Source organism: Labeo rohita, chromosome 6, assembly GCF_022985175.1.
Source record: "Labeo rohita strain BAU-BD-2019 chromosome 6, IGBB_LRoh.1.0, whole genome shotgun sequence".
Lineage (NCBI taxonomy): Eukaryota > Metazoa > Chordata > Actinopteri > Cypriniformes > Cyprinidae > Labeo > Labeo rohita.
In genome coordinates this window covers 3,465,712-3,492,132 of record NC_066874.1, presented here as the reverse complement: position 1 = coordinate 3,492,132, position 26,421 = coordinate 3,465,712, and the positions used below count along the sequence as shown (strand labels likewise).

The following is a 26,421-nucleotide window of genomic DNA, read 5'->3' as shown; positions in this document are numbered from 1 at the left end:
TATTTGCTAAAATATTTTTCAAAATATATTTGCATAAGTATATTCTCTACCAATAAGGTTTTTTTTTTTTTTTTTTTTACATATTCTGTATATATATATACATACACATGCAAATGAGGATTATATATATACACTACCAATCAAATGTTTTTGAGCAGTAAGATTTTTAATGTTTTTTAAAGAAGTCTCTTCTGCTCCTCAAGTCTGTAAATCCAAAGTACAGCAAAAAAAAATTACAAATATTTTTACTATTTGAAATAACCATTTTCTTTTTGAATATATTTTAAAATGTAATTTATTCCTGTAATCAAATTGAAATTTGCAGCATCATTACTCCAGTCTTCAGTGTCACATGATCCTATAGAAATCATTCTAATATGTTGATTTGCTGTTCAAGAAACATTTCTTCTTATTATTATCAGTATTTAAAACAGTTAAGTACTTTATTTGAGGATTCTTTGATGAATGGAAAGATTCATCCATCCACCATTCATCTGAAATAAAAAGCTTTTATAACATTATACACTATACCATTCAAAAGTTTGGAGTCAGTATATTTTTTGGGAAATAAATTATGAAAATTAGTACTTTTATTTAGCATGGATGCTTTAAATTGATCAAACAATATGATAAAAACATGTAACAAAAGATTTCTATTTCAGATAAATGCTGGTCTTCTGAACTTTCTATTCATCAAAGAAACCTAAAAAAATGTATGCTTGTCAACATAATCATAATAAATGTTTTTGAGCAGCAAATCAGAATACTTGAATGATTTCTGAAGGATCATGTGACTGGAGTAATGATGCTAAAAATTCAGGTTTGAAATCACAGGAATAAATTACATTTAAAAAAATATTTAAATAGAAAACCACTGTTTTTCCTCTACTTTGGATCTAATAAATGCTTGGTGAGCAGAAGAGACTTCTTTAAAGAACATTAAATATATTACTGTTCAAAAACTTTTGACTGGTAGTTTACATATATATTTTGTCATTATGACACATAAAAAAAAGAACGAAATAAAAGAAAACACAAACAAACTCAGTGTGAAGTGCAAGTTTATTATACGCTTCAAAATAAATGTGCAAGATTTTACATTTTAAAAAGACGACTAACAGAACATTCTTATACTTTAATAGCGTTTATTGTGCCGTGAACACGTGTTAATAACAGTTTACATATAATGTGATTGCATTTTAAAGTGCCAGCCGTACTGAGGAGACCAGATGAACCTCCTCACATTCAACATATACAGTCAACAATTTACAGCGATAGAGGAAAAAGATTATTGTGCATTTGTCAAAAACACTTGAAACGAATAGAGAACATGAAATAAACAGTCATCTTTCACATGTTCCAAAGACAACAGCTGAATCTAAATACAGCATATCAATAAACTTGTAATAAATATTAATATGAACACAATCTTCCAGCATCCTGAGGACATTTCTAGCTTTCCTTCTCAGTTTGTGCTTTTTGTTTTCTTTTGTTATTTCTTCTCTTTTTTTAAATATGATGCTATAATCGCCTGAGTTGAATATCAATAATTAGTAATATACATCTGGCAACTAACTACCTTCAGATAATTGATAGGATTGCTTATAACATTCAGTCAAAGATACACAATCACATTAGAACACTGACACACTGATTGCACGGAGTTAAGGGCCTGAACGACAAACATATACAATATATTCATATTTATATAAATGTGTATAGATTTATACTATAATTTATATGCTTGCTTATTTCAAAGGATATTGAGTACATTGTAAAATGTATGGCACTAGTTCTGTCTTTGGCTCACGAGTACACTACTGGACCATAAACATTAGCCTAAACCTGTTTGATTATATATAACTTATATAGAACCGTAACAAATGGGAGAAATACCTTTGAACACCGCTGGCTCACAATATAAAGTCTTTGTTTATAGATTTATATTAGTACATTTCAAACTGAAAATTGTATACTTATGTTTCACCTCACAAAGGTGTTGATTAAACACTTTACATGACCTACTACAAGGTTAGTTTAGGAAACACAACACTTAAATACAGATCAACCACTGGTTTACACACAGAGACCCCACTACTACACAGAAAGGGGTTCGAGCTTCATTAAAAGGGTGGTGCGTCTTTGCTTGTCTTTATATTGTATTTACAAACCCAAGCACCGACTGTTACACATGATCCCAATGGATTTAAACTATGCTTATAAGGTGGCCGTGTAGCTACGTAATCTGTAAGTTAAAGATCTAAAGACATTGAGAAGAAGGATAGAACATATTGGACCACGATACGACGTCGAAACATAGCCATTAAATGTGTAGACCGAGCGACTGTCCTGGCGAGATGCCTGAGCCTTGAATACAGACACAGAGCTGCAGTTGTCCGCTCTCACAGGTCGTGACCCAGCCTCTCGATCTCATCGACGAGGAAGTCGATGTCAGACTTGGTGACGGCGTGATTGGAGACGACCATTCGGAAGAAGTTGACCTTGTCTCCCTGCGGTTGGTATCCTACCATGGTTGTGCCGCACTCCATCATCATTGCTTTGATCTTCGGCGCCACCTGCAGGGGAGACAGAGTAATTATGACTCAGCTTGTCTAATTTTAAAATTTTTATTCCTGTCTATATCATAAAGGTTTTTGCAGAGGGATTTGTTTGCTTAATTATGTACAACAATTTATTCCTCCCAAAAGTGACAAAAATGATATTCCCAAAATTCCCTCTGTAAAAACATTTGACTCAAATATGTCAAAAAAATTAAACAGGAATTTTAAAACTGACTTCATCCAGTGTTTAGATTTTTGTACTAGAAACGTATGCAAATTAGCACATATTTCATTAAATAATGCCTCATTTGCATATTTAAACATAATATTCTAGAAAACTTGTAATACAAAAAATGTTTGCAATTAACAATGTAATCAATCAACTGGGCAAGCAAGGCGATAACTATTAGTTAATTTTTTTGTACCCTATTCACCTGCAGTGTCTCACCTTAATATTAGCAGACAATTTCCTTACCCTCAGACCATACAAGATGTAGATGAGTTTATTTCTTCATGGGAACAGATTTGGAAAAATGTTCCATTCCATCGCTTACTCACCCGTGAGGTGAATGGGTGCCGTCAGAATGAGAGTCCAAACAGCTGATAAAAACATCACAATAACCCCCAAGTAATGAACACCACTCCAGTTTACCAATTAACATCTTGTTTTAACTTTAAACCACTGCTTCTGGCCAAAATACCAGTTTATAATACATACGTTTCTCCAGTGAAAAAGTCCATCTCCTTGTTGTCTCTCGCATCAAAATCCACCAACATTTTTGTTTAGAGTTGTTTTGGCTTGATCTGTGCATATTTCTGTTCTGATTCAGACAAAATTACTTTTTCACTGAAGAAAGCAGCTGAAAAGTAACTGGAAATAGCAGTGTGAAGTTAAAAAAACCTCTTAATGATGACTTTGTTTCTTACAAACATGCAGCTTTTGACTTCACAAGATGTTAATTGATAGACTGGAGTGGTGTGGATTATTGTGATGTTTTTATCAGCTGTTTGGACTCTTATTCTGACGGCACCCATTCACTGCAGTGCATCCATTGGTGAGCAGGTGATGTAATGCTACATTTCTCCAAATCTGTTCCAATGAAGAAACCAACTCATCTACATATTGGATGGGATATGTATTTAAGTTTTGAACTAAATGATTCTTTGTGGTTCTTCTATGGCAAACCCTCTTTTGGACTCTTTATTTTTGTTTATAGCTGTGAACCCTAGGAGTTTTAAAATGCTTAAAACAGTTTAAGGCAACAAAGCCTCATTTGAAATCTCATGACTGTTTGATGAAAGCTCCAAAGCAATGAATCGAAACAAAATATTTGTTTTGAAGTTTTGTGAAGCAGTGTTTCAAAAGCACCCATCGCTACCAGTTTATGTGCATGTTACTCTCGCTTTGGATAACTGAAATGAGAAGAAGTACCCTGTGTAGTTTCTCCCTTCGTTCGTCTCCATCTGGCATGCCACGCATGCTTGGCGGAATATACCAGAAGCAAACATTTGTGTGCTGGGGCTGCAGAAGACAAAAGAAAGCAATAAGAAAAGTCATTACATTCAGTATTAGATAAGCAGTTTCAATCTATACTGTACAGAAATATGTGTGTGCCAAATACAAACCTGGCCCTCAAAGACCATTTCATATCCCTCACGGTTCTTGATTTTATTGTAGAGATATTCAGAAAGCTCCAGACATCTGTCAATGTGCTGCTCAAACCCAATTGTGCCCTACACGGATAAAAGTTACCAGTCAGAATAAAAATGGGTGTTTCTCAGCAAATACTTATTGCTTTAGCCACATAGTACAATATACTCAGGTAATATATATTAAGAAAATTTACTGTATTTTGGCTGTGTGTTTTTTTATATTGTTGCAAAAATGTAAACTATTATTGCATATATACACTTTTTTCGCATATATACTGCAGACTTGCATAAAGTAATATATAGTTTAAAGCAGATCTCAAAATGTGACTCTTGTTATCACCCAGCTCTTTATATATAGCTGGATATATAAGCATGTCCAACTTTATCTGCAAACATGCAATTTACTCATATATACTTGCAAATGCCTGCTTAATTGTTAATTTTGTCGCAAAATGTAAACTATATTATCGCCCAGCTCTAATCTGCTAAATGCAACTATAAGCATGAAAGTATTAAGATATAACATCATGATTTTCTGTGAGGCTGCTTTTGAAGCAAGTGAAAAGCTCTATATAAATAAGTTGGACTTGACTTTACATAACAGCAGCCATTTTGACCCACCTTGGCCTTCCACATGAGCCAAAATTTGAAGATGTCTACATGTCTGCCACACTGGATGGCCTTGTCGCCGGTGTCGTAGGTCACATCGTACTGTTTGTCTGGTTGGAAGAGGTATCCAGCGCACATGGAGTTGCAGCCTTGCAGAATGCCCTGAAACACATCTTCTGTGATCAATAGCTGTGTAACTAAACTTTAAATGCATTGACTTCACTTGATCTACATGTATTCATTAAGCAGACAAATTTATCCAAATAAGTAAGGTGTGTAATTGCATATCCAAGATTGTAGACTTGTAGATGCACACTACTGTTGAGAGGTTTGGGGTCAGTAAGATTTTTAATGTTTTTGAAAGAAGTCTCTAATATTCCCCAAGGCTGTGTTTATTTGATCAAAAATACAGTAAAATATATTAAAATCTGTAATATTGTGAAATATTATTGCAATTTAAAAAAGCCGTTTTTTGTGTAAATATATTGTAAAATGTAATGTGATTTCAAGCTGAATTTTCAGCATCACTACTCCAGGCTTTATTGTCACATGATCCTTCAGGAATCATTCTAATGTGCTGATTTGCTGCTCAAGAAACATTTCTGATTATTATCACTGTTGAATTCAGTTGTGCTGTTTCATATTTTATGGAAACCATGATAATTTTTTCAGTATATTTGACGATTAGAGAGTTCAAAAGATTTATTTAAAACAGAAATCATTTGTAGTAATAAAAATGTCTTTATTGTCACTTTTGATCAATTTATTTAGTCCTTGTTGAATAAAAGTAATAATTTTAATTAGAAATATAGCTGCAAGCAGCGATTACCGGGGTTCAAGCGCTTTAAGGCATTTAAGCACATTAAAAAAAGACATTACATATTATTTAGCAAGCCTGTAACCAACTAAATCAATGATTTCAAAAAGCATTTTTGGGAAATACAGGTAATTTGCCATAGAAATATTATGATTTTTAACATTTATGACTGTTATAGTGGGATCTATAGTCCGATCTCCCTAAAACTTTGCATGCTTGTTTAGAATTGTTGTTGCATGTGCTCACCAGGTTTCATGAAGTTTTTGTTTAGGCTTTATAGGGTTATGGGTATATTTGGACAGGCCCCTTTTCTAAACGACCCCATTATAGCTTCCCAAAGGGTAAAATTAAATTTTTTTGAGAATTATTGACCTGGAGAGTCCAAAAAATTGTACTGCAGTGTTTTTTCCAGATTGAGCAAAAAACCCTAGGACTAGTTCACAAAAGTAGGTTTTTCACATCTCAAGCATTTAAATAATGGTTTAACTGACACCAGTGGTTCTGAACGGTTGTTTGGAATGAGGAGTTCTATTGTATGATACAAATATTGTGCGTATGTATAAAAAACGTACAATATACAATCCCTTATGCCCTTGAAGAATGCTATATCGCCTCCCAGTGGCTGATTTCTTTCAAATTTCTTAACCATTAATCTTGTCTAATAGGTGCTGTAAGTTAATCGGCCTATGGCGGCCATTTTTTTTTTTTAGGTATGCAAATGTCCTCATAGGAACTTGCACTTTTTCTGTTTTTTCCTTCTTATAGCACTACCAAGTGGCCAAGCTCCACGTTTTTTTGATGTGACCTCAGATTCAGCTCTTACATATGTGTCGTGAGTTTGGCGAAGATATCTCATTCCATTCAAAAGTTATAGCCCTGCCCTGCCCCTTTCGAACGTTGTGGCATCTCTTTGCGTCAGGGACTTGAAAGATCAACTTTTTTTCACGTAAGATACTTTAGGCTGCGATGAGCTTTTTAGGATTTATGACCGATTTCATACTTTTGATTGCTGTAGCTCCCCCGTCGGGCCGATTGGAGCGAGCCTTGGTGACACTGTAGATGGAGGGAGTACTACCATCTCTCAAAATTTCAAGTCTCTACGACTTACAGTTTGGTCTGGCCAATCAGTTTTACGTGGCGATTGCTGATCCTTGTCCACTCTGACAATTACAATAGGGTTTCAGTGCTATGGCTTTGAACCCCTAAAAAAATTTTACTGACCACTAAATTTTTAAAAAGTAGTGTATATAGATGGGCTTTTTCAAAAGTAAATGTTTAAACTTAACATTAAAACAAAATGTTAAAAGGTAAATGGGGCCTTATGATGAACCCTAAATGTGTATGTCCTTGTGTGTTTTTATGGGTCAAAGACTCACCTTTTCTCTAACCAGGATAGCTGAACATTGCAATGGTACACCCATCATCTTATGAGGATTCCACGTGACTGAGTTTGCTCTGAAACAAACAGACAAGTGGGTTTTCAGGTCACACTGCACCTTTAATGTGATGAACAGTCAATTTGGCACCTCATCTCGTGTGATTTGTACATACCTCTCAATGCCGCTTAGCTTGTGTCTGTGTTTCCTGGACATCAGCAGTCCTCCGCCCCATGCACCCTGGAGATGTACAAACACCACTGACTGACTGTTTTAAGATCTATTTATTAATTTATTCAGTGCTCCATTTATTATATTAATCTATTGAATTACCATTTCAGATAATATTGAAAGCACTCATTGGAAATGCATGTATATGCAAGTCAAACTTACATCCACATGTAACCACAGGTTGTACTTCTCGCAGATGTCTGCAATGTCATTGATGGGATCGAATGCTCCATATACTGTGGTACCAGCCGTCGCGTTCACAAACAGTGGAACGTAACCCTAAAATAAACATTTAAAATCACATCCACTGTTGATAGTACATGGCCTAGAGATAGTGCCCTAACCGCAAGCTCTCACTTTATTAACAGAGAGACTTAAAATTAGTACTTAAAGGTCAAATCATCCATCAGCTTGAGAATACCTGCTCCAGTATCGATCTGCTGAACTCTTCAGGCACTGAGGTTAAATACTCTCACTCACTTGTCTCAGCAACACAGAACTGCACAGTGAGCTTGAGCATTCACTTACCTTCTGTTTGGCGTCAATGATCTTGGCCTCTAAGTCAGCAGGTATAACACGCCCCCTGAAACAAGACAATTAGGTATAAGCCAATGAGGTATAAGTGGGAGGGACTCTAGTAAATAAAACATGAGCTTTGAAAGAAAGTAAAGAGATGATACCTCTCATCTGTCTTCAGAAGAATGACATTTTCTTTGCCAAATCCCAGTACTGCTCCTGCCTTTTTGATTGAATAATGACTCTGCAAAATACAAACAGTAGAGTTGCTGTTTAATCAAATGGCCAAATAATTTACACTAATATGTCAAAAATAACACCATGTTTACTGAATGAAATGTAAATATTTGTTTTTATGATGTTGGGCTGCTGATTGCAAAAATGGTACTTGTTTTGCTCAAGCATGTCACACTTTCTCACAAGATATGTACATTTTGTAGAGATACGTACATGTTTTTGCTTTTGACAGTCATTTGTAACTTAAGGTGAAGTCGTTTTGTATATCCTTCAAACACCAGAAAAAATGGCCACAAAGACAGAAAAATATGCAAACATGAGGCAGATGCTTTCTGTTACATCTGTGGGTGTTTTACATACAGCACATCCAAAAAACTTTTTTTTTGCTTATTTTGCTTTTTGTAAAAGTCTTTGACATTACATTGAATATTTAAATGAATTTTTACAGTCCTTTGCAGATTTGTAAGTTAAATTATAAATTTTCAATATTTCTTTTTGCCATTAAAACCAAAACTTCTGACTGCTTTTGTTATTTTAGTATGCACATTAAAAATGGGCCTTTCTACAGAACTGGCGCAAACTGCTGTCCCACAACCAAAAAACACATTTAAAAAGCATTTAAGTATTCAAATCTTAGATGTTTATTAAGATTCTTCTATAATCTATTGAAACCCACAACAATATTAAAAAAATTTGTAAGCTTAATATATATAAAAAATCCTAATTTATTGGGTACTTTCAATTGGGAGGTGGATGTCCTGAACCCTAACCCCTAAATTTCAGCTTATGAAAATGATTTTGAAATAATTCTTGTATTTTTTTTCCCCATTGTTGTTTTAAAAGTATATTTTTGATTCTTTTAAAAAGTAAAGTAAAAAATTGTATTTTATATTTTCTTTGTAAATTAAGAAACTTTGTGCATTTTTCATGTCACTACCGAAACAGTGTATCTTTTAGTCTATGGCCGAGACTGATTTTAGCTAAACCCATAAATAAGCTACAAGGGGTGAGTAGTTAGGTCTCATCAATTCGAGATAAATGTGTTCAAATGTCTGAAAATCTGTGTGTAAGTTTGAAATATGAGAATGAACTAGAAATGTGTACCTTGGATATTATACAATTTGCAATTTTACATATTTTTTTTTGGGGAAAAGACACTTTTTTTCAAGACGTTTCCAACTCTGACTTTGGACCAATTCTGTAGAATGGCCCATATACTTATCATATGTGAAATATAACATATCAAATATATTTTTAGCTCAGCATCAAGGTAATGTGAGGTGTTCTTCACAAATCAGCAGCATTTTTCCAAGATGCAGGGCTGTGTTAAATATGACCCCCAGAGGGAGACAAACCCTCTGTTTAACTGCACTGACAGTGTACTTACATGTTCAGATGTGAAAAGCACGAGTCGTGGTGCTGCAGACATGCCTTTGGTTTTGACTTCTGGGAAATACTTATACCGAGCAACCATCACACTGTACATGTTTGATATGGCACCACCTGTGAACAGATTCATCATATTACAGCACCAAAATGACACGTGCTAAGGAATAGTTAAACCAACACGAAAATATCTCATCATTTTCTTATTTATGCATAATCTGTGGTATTTTTTTGTCTTATGGTTTACGTTTGTAATGGTAATATTACATCATTCAGTTTGTTATGGATTAGTTTACCTGGTGAGAAGAGTCCATCGCCATCTCCATTAGGCCAGCCAATGATCTCTCTCATTTTCTTAAGGGTCAGCTGCTCCATCAGAACAAACACAGGAGCGATTTCATATGTGAACCTGAACAACACACAGAAAGACCACGTTTAGTCACGTGAAACTTGAAACAGAAAGACTGAAATTGTATTTTTTTTAGTAAGCTTTTTCTTATTTATACAGTTGAAAATGTATCTTTTACAGTTTAGAAAAATTGTTTTGTTCTTGTATCCACCTATTCTTGAACGTAACAGCGAGCCATTCGTAACTTGTATGTGCAAAACTTATTTGCTTAGTAATTTTAACTGCACAAAAACAGTCCGTTTCGCTTCTAAATATTGCAAATTGTTGTTGCTTATCATGTTATTTAATTTTTTATTGTATTTATAAACGCACTGGTTTGTAGCGCAAATAGTTTTCCGTTTACTGCACTTTGTTAGGCTGTTTACTTAAGTGAACCGGAAGTCTCGCACATTCACAGAAAATAGCTCAGTTCTGTCTGAAACAATAAGGTGAATAAAATGTTTTTTTTTTTTTTTTTTTTTTTTTTTACTTTGATTTTGGGATGAAAATTGATTTGGACATGGTTAGGTTTGTATTTATGATATTAAAGGATTAGCTCACTTTAAGGACAAAAATTTACAGAGAATATTCTCACCCCGTTGTCATCCAAGATGTTCATGACTTTCTTTCTTAAGTTGTAAAGAAATTGTTTTTTGAGGAAAACATTTTAGGAATTATCTCCACATAGTGGATTTAAATGGGGTTAAATAGTGTGAGTTCGAACATCCAAAATGCAGTTTAAATGCAGCTTCAAAGGGCTCCAAACAATCCCAGCCGATGAATAAGTGTCTTATCTACCCTTATCGGTCATTTTCTTAAAAAAAAAAATACAAATTTATATACTTTTTAACCTCAAAGGTTCGTCTTGTTTAGCTCTGCCATGCGCATGCGTACTCTGTATAATCCGGGCCAATACAGTTAGGGTATGTCGAAAAACTCCCATCTAATTTTCTTCTCCAACTTTAAAATCGTCCTACATCGCAAAGTAAACATGCAAAGAAGGTCAAAGGCCATTTACAAAAAAAGGTAAACAACGAAGTAGGATGACTTTTAAGTTGGAGGAGAAAATGAGATGGGAGTTTTTCGACCTACCCTAACTATATGGACCCAGATTATACAGTGTATAACTATACAGGAGAGCACTTGAGGTTAAAAAGTACAACTTTTTGTTTTTTTTTAGAAAATGATCGTTTCGCTAGATAAGAACATTATTCATTGTTTGGGATCGTTTAGAGCCCTTTTAAGCCGCATTTAAACTGCATTTTGGACGTTCAAACTCGCGGGCACCATTTAAGTCCACTATATGGAGGTAATTCCTGAAATGTTTTCCTCAAAAAACGTAATTTCTTTACGACTGAAGAAAGAAAGGCACGAACATTTTGGATGACAACGGGGTGAGTAACGTTACATTATCTGTAAATTTTTGTTGTGGAAGTGAACTAATTATGTAATATTTATTTCGCTTCGGCAAATTGTCAAAATCTGGCAACAAACTGCTTCAGCAAATCAGAGTCCCTGCAGACATCACATACTGTTCCATCAGAGGTACATTCTGTCCCTTCCGGCTGCTTTGAATATTGCTAATTAAAAGACGGCTGTGATAGACTAGATAAGGGCTCATTTCAGGCTGTTTTAATGAAGGGAGTCAGTACTCTGATGGCTATCTGTCCGTCTTAATAGAAGAGTTCAGCTTGACGGGGGACAGACAGCGCACAAATGAGGGGGACGGCTGTGAGCCCGAGATAAGAACGCGCTTCAGCACAAATCCATCTCATTCACAGAAAGGATGGACGAAAGTGGATGAGCGTGTGATGGAACACAACTAGGACACGGAACAGCCCCGGGCAGACTCATTGTTCAGCTCCGTCACAAAAAGGAACAAAGATTTGAGACAGTAAAATAACGGGGAATCATCAATAACGTGCTGCGAAAACATGATTCCAGCTGTCATAATGTCGTATGAACAGAACAACGTTTCTTGCTCAGGCCTTACACGTGTTGGATTTGACTAATTGCATTTTCATGTGTGTCTACAAAGGAGAAGAAACCAACAGGAAATTTAATATCTGCCTGAATGCACAATGCATATTGGGATCGGTTATATATTCAGCTATATTATTAAATTAAAAATGCACTGTATATATAAAACCAAAACTGTAATTAAATGCTCTATATAAACAATATGAAAAAATCTATACATATTTTTGATTCTACTGATTGTCTGATCAGTGATTAGATATTTTTGTCTCGTTTTCCATTACAAAAATATGGAATGAGAAAAATAATCTTTTCTCTTTGAATTCCATGCATTGGCAGATAAATTTTTTTATTTATAAAAAAAAAAAAAAAACACTTAATTTTGATATATGTTTCAGAAAACAAGATTTTATATATTATGTAATTTTGCTTTTCAAGTAAATGTATCTTGATTTATGAATGCTTAGATATTTGTACTGAAAAAAAAAAAACAATACAAAAATACTAAGTAAGAAAGCTATTTTTGCAGTATAATACAAAATGTCTATTTTTAATTATGAGTAAATATTGTGTAAAGTATTTTGTAATCTCATTTGTGACCCAGGACCACAAAACCAATCATAAGGGTCAATTTTTAGAAATTTGCTGAAAAAATAAGCTGAATAAATAAACTTTCCAGTGATGTATGGTTTGTTAGAATAGGACAATGTTTGGCCGAGATACAACTACTTGAAAATCTGGAATCTGATGGTGCAAAAAAATGCAAATATTGAGAAAATCGTCTTTAAAGTTGTCCAAATTGCACATTACTAATTAAAAATCAAGTTTTGATATATTTATGGTATATCAAATATATAATTGTACTAAGTAAGAAAATATTTTTGCTCTGTAATTAAAAAATGACTGTTTCAATTATGTTTAAATATTGTGTAAAGTAATTTTTAAAACTCATTTACTGTATTATGCATTGATTATATCACCATTATATTGCTATGTCAATATCTGCATCATCAATTGCAAATCGTTTGTCATAAATCGTTTGTCTCAAAACCCCACACTAAAAGACAAACAACAATGTTGCAATGCCTACAGCAAACAGCTGGGAGTATACAACTCAAATTGCATGTAAATATGTCTTATTGTCTTTTATGTGAAACTATTTTGAGGGTGTATGGGTTGTTCTGTGTGTGTGTGTGTGTGTGTGTGTGTGTCATCCATTAGCTGCCGGTCAGTGTGTGTCACCGCTGATGAGAAATAATGGGTCTAAATTAGTCACAGTGAATAATGACAGAATAAGCAGCATTTGCATCCCGTCCATTCACTGAATCACAGGCACAAAGACACTCCCCCTTTTCTTCTCACAAAGGCCTTTCTATTGAGCGTTTCTGGGTGTGTGTGTGTGTGTGTGAAGGTGGCAACAGCAGAAGCGACACTCTCAGCGGTGAAGAAATGAAACGTTTTCAAACATTGCAGGTGAAATCCTTCAAAATGGGGCAGTGAGCAGTGGGAGGCAGAGAGAACAGCTTTATCCCTGCAGCAAGACGACAGCATCATGTGGGAGAGATGGAGAAGCGTTTATCCTGAGATTCTGAGCGGCCCAAAAATGCTTGAGCATCAGAGTGAAGCACTAATCAACATCCTCCTCCCAGAGAGACTCCCACACTCTCATCTACTGAACTAACACACCTCTGCCATTAGTATGTGTAGAAGAGCTGGCACCATCCCACTTTGGATACAAATATAGCGCTTTTCTTAACCTCATATTGGTGCTTTATAGGAATGAGATTTGAAGAAAGGGCAAAATTCAAGGTTTAATACAGAAAAAGCAGCCAACACATCGATCACCCCTTGACTTCTCAAATGTCAGCAGCACTTGTGCATGTTTTTTATTTATACTGTGATAAAAATTATATAAAGCAAATGTCACAAAGTAAGAAAAAAAAAAGAAAACACTACAAGCTGTCTACTGCTGAAAATTGTGGTGACTGTCAGTGTGCATCAAACAAATGCAAAAAAAGATTATACTAAGCTAATGGTGTGTTACTCCAAATGGCATAAAAATGCACTGTATGGGTCAAAATTAAAGATTTTTCTTTTATACCAAAAATCACTAGGATATTAAGTAAAGATCATGTTCCATAAAGATATTTTGTAAATTTTCTACTGTAAATATAACAAAATGTAATGTTTGATTAGTAATCTGCATTGCTAATAAATTCATTTGGACAAATTTCAAAGTGATTTTCTCAATATATTTTAAATTTGCACCCTCAGATTTTAGATTTTCAAATAGTTGTATCTCAGCCAAATATTGTCCTATCCTAACAAACCATACATCAATGGAAAACTTATTTATTTAGCTTATTCATGTTCATAAATCTCATTTTAAAAAAACTGACCCTTATGTCTGGTTTTGCGGTCCAGGGTCACATATAGGGTGAAGTAGGCAACAATTGTATAAGTGTACGCCCTTGCTGTGTCTGCCATATTACACTGAACTTACAGTATCACACTGCTCTCATGGAATATCTTTTTATATTTGCCCTTTAAAGTGGAGTCGGAAATATCATAACTATAAGTTCCAAGTACATGAATGACCAAGCAAAGTCAAATTAAAAGTGTGAAACTTTGATGATACACGACTTGTTGTGCCGTTTAAAGGAGCGTGTTGATATGAAACATGGCAGAAACACTGATCTATAAGATAGATACAATAATATATCTATAAACTATATATAGAAAGCAAGTATGGAGTTTGTTAGTGATTTGCTGTAACACAAACATTTAGTAACTGAAAAAATGAAATGACATTGTTTAAAGTGTTTTTCTGTATTGGTATTTTGTTCAGTTTTGCTAAAAGAAAAATAGCACTCTAGCACATTAAAAAGAAACAATTTTGTTTAAATAGTGTTTTTACTTTACTCCACATGTTGATGTTCAGACACTGACTGGATTTACTTTTTTTGGGGTAATATATAACAGAAAAGATGATGCATATTTTTAAAAAGACATTAAGGTCTTTTAAACAGAATATTCCTGACTTTATTTATAGTAATTAGGTAAGCTAACAAATATAGCAGATGTTTATGGTAAAATTAAGTTGTAAAATAATTGCCAAAACATTTACTTACATTAAGTAATATTTTAAAAATATTGATTACACTTATAATAAATTGATATATATGTGACTATGGACCACAAAACCAGTCTTAAGTAGCATGGGTATATCTGTAGCAATAGCCAACAATACATTGCGTGGGTCACAATTATTGATTTTTCTTTTATGCCAAGCTAAGAACTTCATTTGTACAACTTTAAAGAAGATTTTCTCAATAACTTGATAATATATATATATATATATATATATATATTGTATGAATGTAATATGTAAGTTGGTCCAAAGCATAATTTTTTTTCAGTGTTGTAATTATTAATTTTCGTCATTTTGAATGCAGATGCAGTTTTTTAATAATATAATTATTTTTAGTTTTGTTTAACCTAATTTCGTCATGCCCTTGAAATTATAACTTCCCTCATGCCCTTGAAAGGTGTATTACATGTGATGCTGTTTTAAAGAGCACCTACTATGCTCCTTTTACCAAGGTGTAATATGAGTCTCAGGTGTCCCCAGAATGTGTCTGTGACCTTTCAGCTCAAAATACTCCATAGATCATTTATTATATCATTTTGAAAATGCCTATTTTCAGCGGAAGCAGAAACACGCTGTTTTTGTGCATGTCTCTTTAAATGCAAATTAGCTGCTGCTCCCCTCCCCCTTTTCCAGAATAGAGCTGTGCCTTTACAGATTCTCTGCCAAAAAAACATCTGTTTGGATTATCATGTCTATGCTGAAATCATGTGTTTTAAAGCTATATCATATTAAACTTCTGATATAAGGTTTTCTGAGCGCACACATATGAAGCATGCACACAGAAAGCGGCTGTCACATGGCATGTGAGTACTAAACTAAGTCCTCCTTCACACACAAGTTTATGTTAAAAACACACATAAGTTACAAAAACACAGACAGGTTATGTCTGTGGAGTCAAACAGCTGGGAAAGAAATCGCATGTTTATATTAGATCTGTGTATTAAGTGACAGCAGCATAAAATATACAGTACCTATACTGCTGTCTACCCTATTATATGAGCTAAACAATAAAACAAAAGCAGAAAATCACTCACTGCTCTGGAATGAATAACAGCTTTAATAAGAATATATTCTTATATTCACATTTTCCTATTCTGTGATTGGCTTGCTCTGAGACACTGCTTATGATTTATGGGGATTAATTTTTTTTTTATCATTATAAGGTGTTTGTGTACACACACTGCCAACACACATTTATATTCAAACAACATGTAAAAGTGAATTTTGCATAATAGGTGCCTTTTAAAATGAGTCCAAAATGGGGTACAGCAACATATTTATGCTGATTTATTCATCAGATTTCATGTTGGAATGCATTTATGAAGCCTTAAAATACTGCCTAGGCAGCTCACAACAATATTGAGAAACAAGCACAACAGAAATGCGAGTGTGCAAATATGATATGGATTTATGAACTTTGATTCTGTCATGTTTTTGGCTCTGCTCTTTTTCTGTCTTCCTCATCATATGTGTTATGAAGAGGATATTAATCAAAGTAATTCCCTATTGCCCAAACCCATTGTTCCTAGTTATGGCTATTTAACAAGGCTTTTTTCATCATAACTGACTTCTATTATAAGAAGCGCTCTATTTATATTAAGAAAGACAGTTGTAATGAAGTGCTCGGTCCTCTGAGATCAAAATGGCCTCCGGGAGTAAAACGCGATGGCCAGACTGCTCGGCCCGCAGGGACGCGCTCTCCGACTGGCTGGTCCCAGCTGGCACACACTTCCTACCAGCCCACAGTCACACACAATCAATGGGCTGTTAAATAGATTCGGTACAAGTCCATTCTGTGCTTTAGTGCTGTAAGACTCCTCAGTGCTGCACTAACAGCAGCAGCATAAGCTTCAGGAAAAACCCATCAGCTTCTGTTGTATGGTTGGGATGAAGGGGCTAGTGTTCACCTGGGGAATGGTTATGGCTTATTAAGTATAGGTTTTTGAGTCTAAACGTCCAGCTGAACAAACACTTGCTCTTTCTGGTAATAAGTTGGGTGATTTATATTATATAACGAACACAGTAAAAAAAAATCTGTGAATTTTTTTTTTTTAATCTGTAACATCTGTAACATTTTAGGGTTTTATCAATTTGACTTAAATTTATAGTAAAAACTAATATAGTGTTAATATACCAACCCACTAAAGTACTAAAGTCTATTGGTATAATATACTAACAATCACCATAATAACATGTGGTAAAGAGAAAGACACATGATAAATCAAATCTCAACACAAGCCAGGGTTTAGTTAACTAAAATTAAAACCAAAACTAAAACCATAAAAAAAGTTCTCGTTACTTGAATAAAAATGTCAAATGAAATAGAATAAAATATAAACAGCTTTTTATTTCTCCTAGTTGTCAAGGTGGCATTTCTCATGTCATATATATATATATATATATATATACCAATTTATAAATTAATAATAAATAATAATCTAATAAATATATAATATAATAAATAATATGCTATAATACATATAGTAAATATATAATCTAAAATATATAATATAAAAAAAATTAAAAATATAATATAAAAATAAAAATATTAGTTATATATTAATATTTTCCATTTTTATTTTAATTTTAGTTCAAATTTTAGTAATTTTATTATGTTTTTGTCATGTTTAGTAGTTCTTATTTATTTTTATATATGTCTATATAACTTAAATTTTCAATTCATTTTATTTCATTTTTAGTTTTAGTTATTTTAAGGTAAAATAGATTTAAATGAGAAGTGTGGCCTTGGCAACTATGAGAAATATATATTTATATTTTGTTTAATGCCAGGCAAAAGATTAATCGCGATTAATCGCATCCAAAATAACACACACATATATTGTGTAAACAAAAACTTTTATTTTAGATGCGATTAATTGCGATTAATCTTTTGCCTGGCATTAAATAAAATATAAATATATATTTCTCATAGCTGCCAAGTTTAATTTAAAATAACTAAAACTAAAAATGAAATAAAATGAATTGAAAAATGAAATTACATAGACACACACACACATATATATATATATATATATATATATATATATTTTATAATAAAGGAGACAAATTTATATTTATAAAAATGACAAAAACATAATAAAATTACTCAAATTTAAGCTAAAATTAAAATAAAAAAATATTAATATATAACTAATATTAAATATTAATTGCATTTTTATATTATATATTTATTATACTGCTTATTTATTATTTATAAATTTGTATATATATATATATATATATATATATATATATACTGATTCAAAATAATAATATTAATATTAATTAGTAGTACAATCATGTTAACACACGACACTAAAATAATGCAAGTAACATAATACCTTAATGACTTGTTTACTCTTTCAAATACTAATAAATTCTACTGTAAAATTAAAAAAAATTACCCAGTTTTCACTGCGTATATAAACTTACGTAACAGATTTTTACCCTAGCTTTTTTACAGAATGTTACCATTAACATTATGAACAGTATTTACTATGAAGGTAGTTTTGAAGAATTGTGTCTCTGCAGTAAATAAATAGTAAAAAAAAAATATTCCCTAGACAAAACTGTGACAACTAGCCCCAGTCTCTCCCATACCTGTGTGTTTTCTGCCATTTTAAATGGAAAAATATTCAGTGTGTCAGTGCAATCTATACTGTCGCTTCTTTGCAAATCGCATGAGCGACTCATCAGACAGAAATGTCCAATAGAACAGCTCCGTTCAATTTGCTCTTTATATCAGCAGTGAAATGTGTAACTCTACGGGCTAATCAATATGCAATCTCACAGGCCTGGAGGGCAGCAGGGTGGTTACAGCATTCAGACACATCACTCGATACAGCCTTGACAAAGACAGCGCCTCCAGCCACAGCGTTCAAACAAACCCTTTACATAACCTCAGAGCAACGGAAATGCTTATATATGTAACACAGACAACATGTTGTTATTGCCAAATGACCCCAGAGAGAGGGCAGGAGAAGGGTGGATTTGAGTAACTCACATGTTGGTGTTGGCAGTAGAGGTGAGCCATTCTCCAGCCAGGCCGATGATGTCCAGACCAGACGAAAGCTGATTGAAGAATCTAGGATGACCTGAGAAGAGATTTTACAAAGTGCAAATAAATATTCTGTAATATCATAAAATGAATCAGCCAGAGCAAAAGCTTGACTTTTGGGTGAACTACTGAGTCACACTGGGTGTATGTGATGACTGGAAGGTGTGATCAGTGGTTTCACGGGTCTGTACCTGTTCTGACTCCATACTTGAGCGTATCTCTGCAGTCCACCAGGATCTGCTCCAGCGACTCTGGTTGGTCAGAAAGCTCCAGGTTGAAGCCCTCCATCCCCTCTAGGAGCTGGTGAGGGTGATGGAAGTCTAGCACTTTGGTGGATCTGTCGAAGGTCTTGCGCACATAATTGGTGAGGATTTCCACCACCTCAAGAAGAAACTGGATTGTGGGCTCCTCGCCATTTTTTGCAGGCAGTAGATCTGGAATGAAACGAGTCAGCATGTGAGTCAGCATATATTACATATCTTTGGTTCACGTGCAGTGTGTTAATATATGTAAAGCAAATGAAATAAACAATCATACATATAATTTTAAAATACCTGGTTTTGATTTATAAAATAATTAAACAACTGATAATTAATAATAAATAAATAATAATAAATAAATAACATTAAAATGTTACATTAAATTATCAGTTACTTCATGAGAACTCTTTAGTTTTTGCATGGAAGCACAAGATGCTTGATCATCAAGTGCTTTATTATTAATATATATATGAAATTCTGAAATTAAAATAAAAAAAAATAACGAGTTTTACTGACAATACAAATTGCAAAGAAAAAAAAATATTAAAACTATATTTTTCTGATATTTTCTCCAGTTTATTAGGCTATCTGAGACAACTAGGGAAATTACCAGCAAAAATAAATAAATAAATAAACAAACTATATATCAGCAAAAAATCTAGATATATATATTTTTGTTGATGTATTTATATATTAAAAATTAAATATGTATATTTTTTCCCTTGTAACTTGATTTGTATACACACACACTCATAGTGAAAGTTTCAAAGAAAAAAAAAAAAATTATATATTTAAAATTTATTTTTGTGATATTTTATCTAGTTTATTAGCCCATCTGAGACAACTGGTGAAATTATTGGTAAAAATAAATAAACAACCTATACATTAGCAAAAAATATAGATATAAATTTTGATGATATATTTATACATAAAAAAATATATATATTTTGCAACTTTATTTGCAAAATATATATACACACACACACACACAATAAAAGTTGCAAAGAAAAAATATACAAAATTAATTATATATTATATATTCTTTAGTTTATTAACCCATCTGAGACAACTAGTGAAATTATCTGCAAAAATAAATAAATGAATAAATAAATAGACAAACAACCTACATCCTACAATCTCCAATCAGCAAATATATATATATATATATATTACATTTATTTTTTCTTTAAAACTTTATTTACACACACTTATTTTTCTTTAAAACTTTATTTAAAGAAAAAAAAAAAATATATAAAATGAGTATATATTAAAAATATATATTTTCTGATATTTTCTATTAGCCCATCAAGACAACTATATGTATATTTTTTTAATTACATAAAAAATGTAATATATATATATATATATATATATATATATATATATATATATATATATATATATATATATATATATATATTGCAACTTTATTTGCATTATATATGAAAAATGTAAAATATATATTTTTTCTTTGCATATATTATTAGCATTAGATTCTGTGATGGAAATGTACATTTTTACATTTTTATTTCAAGCATTTAACTCTTTCTGGCAGCAGCGTTTGAAAACAGCTTTAAGACTGAGATTAGTCTTTACCTCGAGCGAACTGGTTGGAGAAGTCTGTCTCTGCACGCGTGAAGCGCTCGCTGTTGTCACACGACATCTGGTTCTTCGCGCTCTCCTTGAAGGCGCCCACCATCCGATTCTTTTCATCCAAACTGTTGTTCTTCTGCAGGAAACCTGCATCATTACAACAAGGGGAAGAATTGCAAAACATATCCTCAGCCTTAATTCTGGATGCTAAAGGGGAAAAAAAGTTGTATCTCCAACCAGTTGATTAACATGAGCAACTAAACAGCAGGTTCGCTCTCTAATATTTATACCTAAGGGTGATTCCAGCGGTTGGAGTTTTAACGGGACAGCCCTATTTATGGATTGGTGGAGGTTCAGAGGTGTTACTGTAACCATGACATCAGAGTACATGTAGGGTGTGTGTGTGTGTTGTTGGATCATGAAACACTGTTGAAACACGGATGAGTTCGGGTCTGTCATCCTTCAGTGCTTCCGCTTGACTGATTAGATGATCCATTCAATAAACTGCCGACAGCCACATTCAGGATATTGTATTGTAAAATCTTACGCGATCACGGACAAACAGGTTTAGGCAAAGCAAGATACACTTACAGTATCACGGTTCTTTATAAGCATCGATGGTTCCATGAAGAACCTTCAAGAATCCATAGCTGGAAAAACGTTCTTTGGATTTTTAAAAACGTTCTTCGCGTTTGTAGAACCCAAACGCCTGATCCAATGGTTCCTTTATTTTTAAGAGTGTAAGATAAACACCATCATATACAAAACATGTATATATATATCTAAATCATAAATTTTTTTGTATTTTTTTGACTGATTTAATTTATGGAGATCTGCTTAGAGCTACTAAATATTATAAAAAACATGGGTCACCGATGGCTGGTGAGATTCTAAAGAACATTTCTCAATATTTAACAGCATATTTCCTCAGAGCATCCGTCTTTCGGTCACGGGGTGCCGGTTATCTCTCTCATTTTGAGCAGGACTATCACACAATATTATCAGAGAAAACAGACCCCGTTAATACTCCCCTCTGCCCACCGTGCAGCCCATCTCTCTCTCATTCAGGCTCGGTTCTGATAAGAGCTAATGACTATTCGATGCCGTAAATCTTTGGCGATGCGCCGAACATCAATAGGCTACACGATTTTATTGCGGCTATCAAAATGGATTTTTCTGTTTTCTCTCACGCTAAAGACCAAAGGCGTTTGGGGCTTCACAAGCACGTTAAGCATGTTTATTGCCCGTGCAATTTAAATAAAACACATTCTGATTAAATGCTCTAGAAAATGTTTAAGCTTGATATATGCTGAATTTGATTTATGGTTCACACACTGAATTAGACACTAATTTCGTTTCTTTAAATCGAATCAAAATCAATTTTTGAAGAAATAAACAAAAATAATTTTAATTTTTTTTTTATGCATTCGCATACGTTCCATTTATCCCTATAGTACAAAAGAATTTTAATGACCATATTGTGTGTTTAGCTATAAATTGTATTAAGTAGCTTCTTGTGTTTTTTGCAGTAACCAGTGCATAATTATCATTACGTGTTTTTAAATACACTCTTAAACATAAAAGTTCTTTATTGACATCAGTGGTTGAAAAACCTTGAACATCCATGGAACCTTTCAAATGCAGAAAATGTTCTTTAGATTTTTAAAATGGTTCCTCTTTGGGGAACCAAAAATGGTTCTTCTATCGCACCCTTTATTTTTAAGAAATTAAATTGGTTCCTGCCTTGAGATACGGGAACGAAACGATTTAAAGTTCGCCAGGAGCGATGGCCACATCCTCCCAGACGTCATCTTAAAAACACCCAATCCTCTTCACATCTTTTAGAAGGCTATAAAAAGCAGTGTGGCGTAAAAAGACAAGTTGAGAGAGAGGGAGAGACAGAGAACCACCCACTAGGAAACTAATAGACTAGAGAACAACACCGGCAGCCCTTTTTTCTCCTGATATATAGAGTTTCGTCGTCGAACAAATCCAGTTACGAAAACCTAACCTAAATCTAACTGACCGTGAGAGAATATTTCCATCCAGGCAGAGCCTGACGATTCACAAGCTATATTTGTTCCTCTTCCCTGGCTCCTTTCGGGCTGATTTCTATTCCTTTGTCGGGAAAATAATAATGCGAGTGAACAAGGGGTGATGTGGGGGAACAAAAGACTAAGACCCTGTTCACACAGTAGCCTACAGGGTAAATAACAGCTCGCTGACCTTTGGTGTGATGGAAACACGCAATGACAGTCACTTGCTCCCTATCTAGGGCACACATGTATTCACACCTGGGTCAACAGAGCAACAACAGCATGGGTAAAGGTGCCCTTGGACCTGACTGAAATGATGTTGGCTGTAACTTACCACAGATCTTCATGCCCAGTTTCCTCGTACATCCGTGTGCAACCCCGTACCACGCGTCGCAGGCTAAAACGAGACGTTTGGAGAGCTGTTCAACATCCCATATTTTATCAAATTTTATTTTATGCCATGGGTGAGGATGCGTGCGCCTAATAAAGCAGGGTCAGCATGCATTCCCTTAGGTCTTTGCCGGTTGTGTGGCTTTTTTTCTTCTTCTATGTGTCTATTTCAGTATTTTTGAAAGAAATCAATAGAGGCTATCAGAGAGGCAGGCAGCTAATAGATGGTGGCACACATCCGGCAAAGAGGCGGTTTAAAATAAGCGGGCATGAAATGAGGTCTCGGAATTAATTGAGTGAAACGCTTGTGTTTGACTTGCCAGCCGTCATACAGTGAGACTAGAGAAAATGTACCATTCGAAATACATGAATGACCTCCAGCATTAGTGACCAGACAGATGCCAATGAAACAAAACGAACGCACACTCACAACATTAAACGGCATGAACGACAATATTCAGAACATTTTGAGCTTGCATTTTATATAAAGGCACACGTGCTTGCGTGAAATGCAAAACCAGATTTGTTATTATTATAAATAGTTTGATGCAAATTGATCTCATCCTCCGGGGTGGGTTGTGTCTGGAGGCAGATCTAGCTCTATCTGGCCCGGGAGCGCGCTGTCAGTGCGAGGCAGAGACAGTGCGCGCCCCTCAGGTCAGTGAGCGTGAGATAGAGCTTGGCAGGGAGATAATGGCAAAACACGCAGAACATACACACACACACACACACACACACAGGCACACACACATAATAAAACACCACAACATAATTCTTTCGACAACATAGATTCATAATACTACGTCGTTTTATTATTGCATTGTTTATCTTTGTGCATGACTTTTTTGTTTAGTTTTACACATCAATATCTTCACAAATGCACACTAAGGTTTATTAAACCTGATCAAATCTGTTTCTTTTATGCATTTTTAAAATCCTGACTCGGGCATTTTGACTAGCCTATACAAAGGAAACTGTGAATTGGACCGTGATGGCGGGTAATTTTTGTAATTACGCTATTAAGGTGGGACTGTTGAGAGCAGGCGGTGGCTGATTGCTGTTATTTAAGCAGCCATAAAAACGTGCCAAAATGCAGGACTATTGTTACAAGATCGAGACCATAATTATCTGCAACACGTAATTTAGGGAGAAGATGCTCTTATTCGAGAGTAAAATTAAGAATATAATTTTATTTGTAATCTCCAGATACGATTACAGACTAAAATCATACGCAGAAAAAACGAGCAAGAGATCAAATAATAAAAGACAATAATATTTTCATTAGTCGACTAGTAGTATTATATCTGTACACATTTAAATTTAAGAATTTACATTTTTATGACAAAAACCTGATTATTATAAGTTTTAATATCTATCTATCTATCTGATAATTTATTATTTGTCTCTCAAGCTGTGGTGATCTGTCAGCTAATAGACATTTCACACGGTGCTGTGTGTGTGTTTTTTAAGGCAGTGATGAACATCGCCACCCCACGGAGTAAACAAGCCAAGTGAAAAACGCGTTATCCAGAGAGACCTACTTGTGGCAGGTTGTCGTAAATTAGCCGTGTTTGGGTCCATATCAGCAGCCGAGGAAGAAGGTGCAGAAGACGCCATCAGTCCAGGAGAAACACCTCACAGCTTTCAGACTGAAGGAAAAAACCCCACACTACACGGAAAATATGGAGAATTAGGACCAAACAAAAGTGATGGCACAAATAATACTACATAAGACTGTCCTATATCTCATATACTGCTTATGGAATCTCCAAGCATAATTTCACGCATCTGTGATATCCCTTCTGAAATGGCAGTAATTCACTCCCCGTCACAAGGATAATTTGTCTTGCGCCGCGCTCAGTGTTCTGTCATGTTCAGAAATGCGCTCTGATAGAACAGCGCACATTACAGCACATCCAAAGCGAGGGAAAAAAGCAACACGCTTAAGAAATAACGAAAAGAATTGTAGGTAAGTTCCGAAAATAACCCGACCTATATAACTTGGTATTTTGGATGGCGGTCCGGTTCTTGTTCTCCAGACGCACCACCGGCCCCTCTGAGCTCCAGCGCGCAGCAGACCGTGAAGTCTGACTTAATTGGCTCTGTAACGAGGTCTTTAAATCGAATCATTTAAAACGCAGAAATGAAGAATCTGCTCACTTCAACCACAGCGTAACAAAGGCGAAGAAGTCAGGATAGAAATAATCTTTTGAAGGCACTACTAAATGCTGATGACGATGATAAATATGTTTCTTTGTGTCAAATGATTTTACAGAAGGTCAAAAGCTCCGACACTCGCATCCCAAAAAACAGAGAGAGCAAATGAATAGAAAAAGAGTGACTTATTGATTTCTCAGTTAAGATGATCTTTAAATATCTTCAAATAACGCGCATCAATCACTGTCGGAGTTAGTGAAATATGGCCAGAAAATCATTGCGCTGCTCAGGTGTTAAATTACACCATGTTTTTAGATCATTATTTTGCCAGTGCCTGTAAGATCACAATATTGGCAGAAAATGGTTTATATATGCACATGCATTTATTATCATCGAATATAAAAAGCACAGTTCAGTTTCTGCTCCTCTTTCAAATATTTTTATCCTCCTAACATTGTACACAAGACAAAAAGGCTTAAATTTAGATCAGAACGCAGAAGGTGAGCGCTTACCTTACGAAGTCACAGGTGTCACAATAAAATCCAGAAAAACGAAGGCACACGCAGGATGTTTCACACCGCGTGATGTGATTAGACGCCTGACATCAAAAAACCAGAAGAGTGAACAAGAAAATAAAAATCCATCCAGCGGCAATTCTTGATTCGGGGTTTATCCTTCAAAAGGCGAATGGAGAATCTCCAAAATTCACTTGTGCTGCGTTTTTCCACTGGTTAATATCCACGGGTTTGTCTCGGGATTATTATATGGACTCAAGCCCATCAGACACATGAAGTTTAATTCTCCGAGTAAAATATATATATACACGTCAAAATACCGTGGGAGTGAGAAAACGGTGAGGGAGAGAAAGAGAGAGAGGGAGAGAGAGTCAGACAGAGAGATCACGAGCTTTGTTTTGTCGTGTTGCTGTTTTGGACGGAAACAATAATAAATTGTTTAATGTAACAAAATTTTAAGAATGTTTTTTTGCATTTATTGCATGACTTGTGGATCAGCCCCAGTTAGTTC

The 26,421-nt window shown here is 34.4% G+C and overlaps 1 protein-coding gene across 3 annotated transcripts; it reads right to left on the bottom strand.

The window, feature by feature from the left end:
- Positions 1–1,044: 1,044 nt before the first annotated feature.
- Positions 1,045–26,256, bottom strand: gad1b (glutamate decarboxylase 1b). 3 transcript variants are annotated; one of them, XM_051112757.1, is made up of 17 exons: positions 25,908–26,251; positions 24,780–24,907; positions 23,183–23,245; positions 20,816–20,959; positions 19,151–19,393; positions 18,906–18,996; positions 9,683–9,795; positions 9,388–9,503; positions 7,928–8,007; positions 7,776–7,830; positions 7,410–7,526; positions 7,192–7,256; positions 7,017–7,095; positions 4,836–4,985; positions 4,188–4,295; positions 3,994–4,083; positions 1,045–2,576 (listed from the first exon to the last, which is right to left on the bottom strand). In XM_051112757.1, exons 2-17 carry the CDS (start codon positions 24,853–24,855, stop codon positions 2,403–2,405), a joined length of 1,764 nt encoding a protein of 587 aa, XP_050968714.1. In that variant the 5' UTR covers positions 24,856–24,907; positions 25,908–26,251; the 3' UTR covers positions 1,045–2,402. The 3 variants fall into 3 exon arrangements, with proteins under 3 accessions (XP_050968714.1, XP_050968715.1, XP_050968716.1); XM_051112758.1 differs by lacking the exon at positions 25,908–26,251 and adding an exon at positions 25,231–25,338; XM_051112759.1 differs by lacking the exon at positions 23,183–23,245 and having other exon boundaries at positions 25,908–26,256.
- Between the last annotated feature and the right edge of the window lie 165 nt (positions 26,257–26,421).

What these genes read in the sequence shown, in the direction of transcription:
- gad1b (XM_051112757.1), bottom strand. Translation starts at nt 24,855, where the DNA reads ATGGCGTCTTCTGCACCTTCTTCCTCGGCTGCTGATATGGACCCAAAC. An exon ending in ACTGGGCATGAAGATCTGTG is followed by an intron (nt 20,960 to 23,182) that starts GTAAGTTACAGC and finishes GTAATGATGCAG; the next exon opens with GTTTCCTGCAGAAGAACAAC. An exon ending in CTCCAACCAGTTCGCTCGAG is followed by an intron (nt 19,394 to 20,815) that starts GTAAAGACTAAT and finishes GTTTCATTCCAG; the next exon opens with ATCTACTGCCTGCAAAAAAT.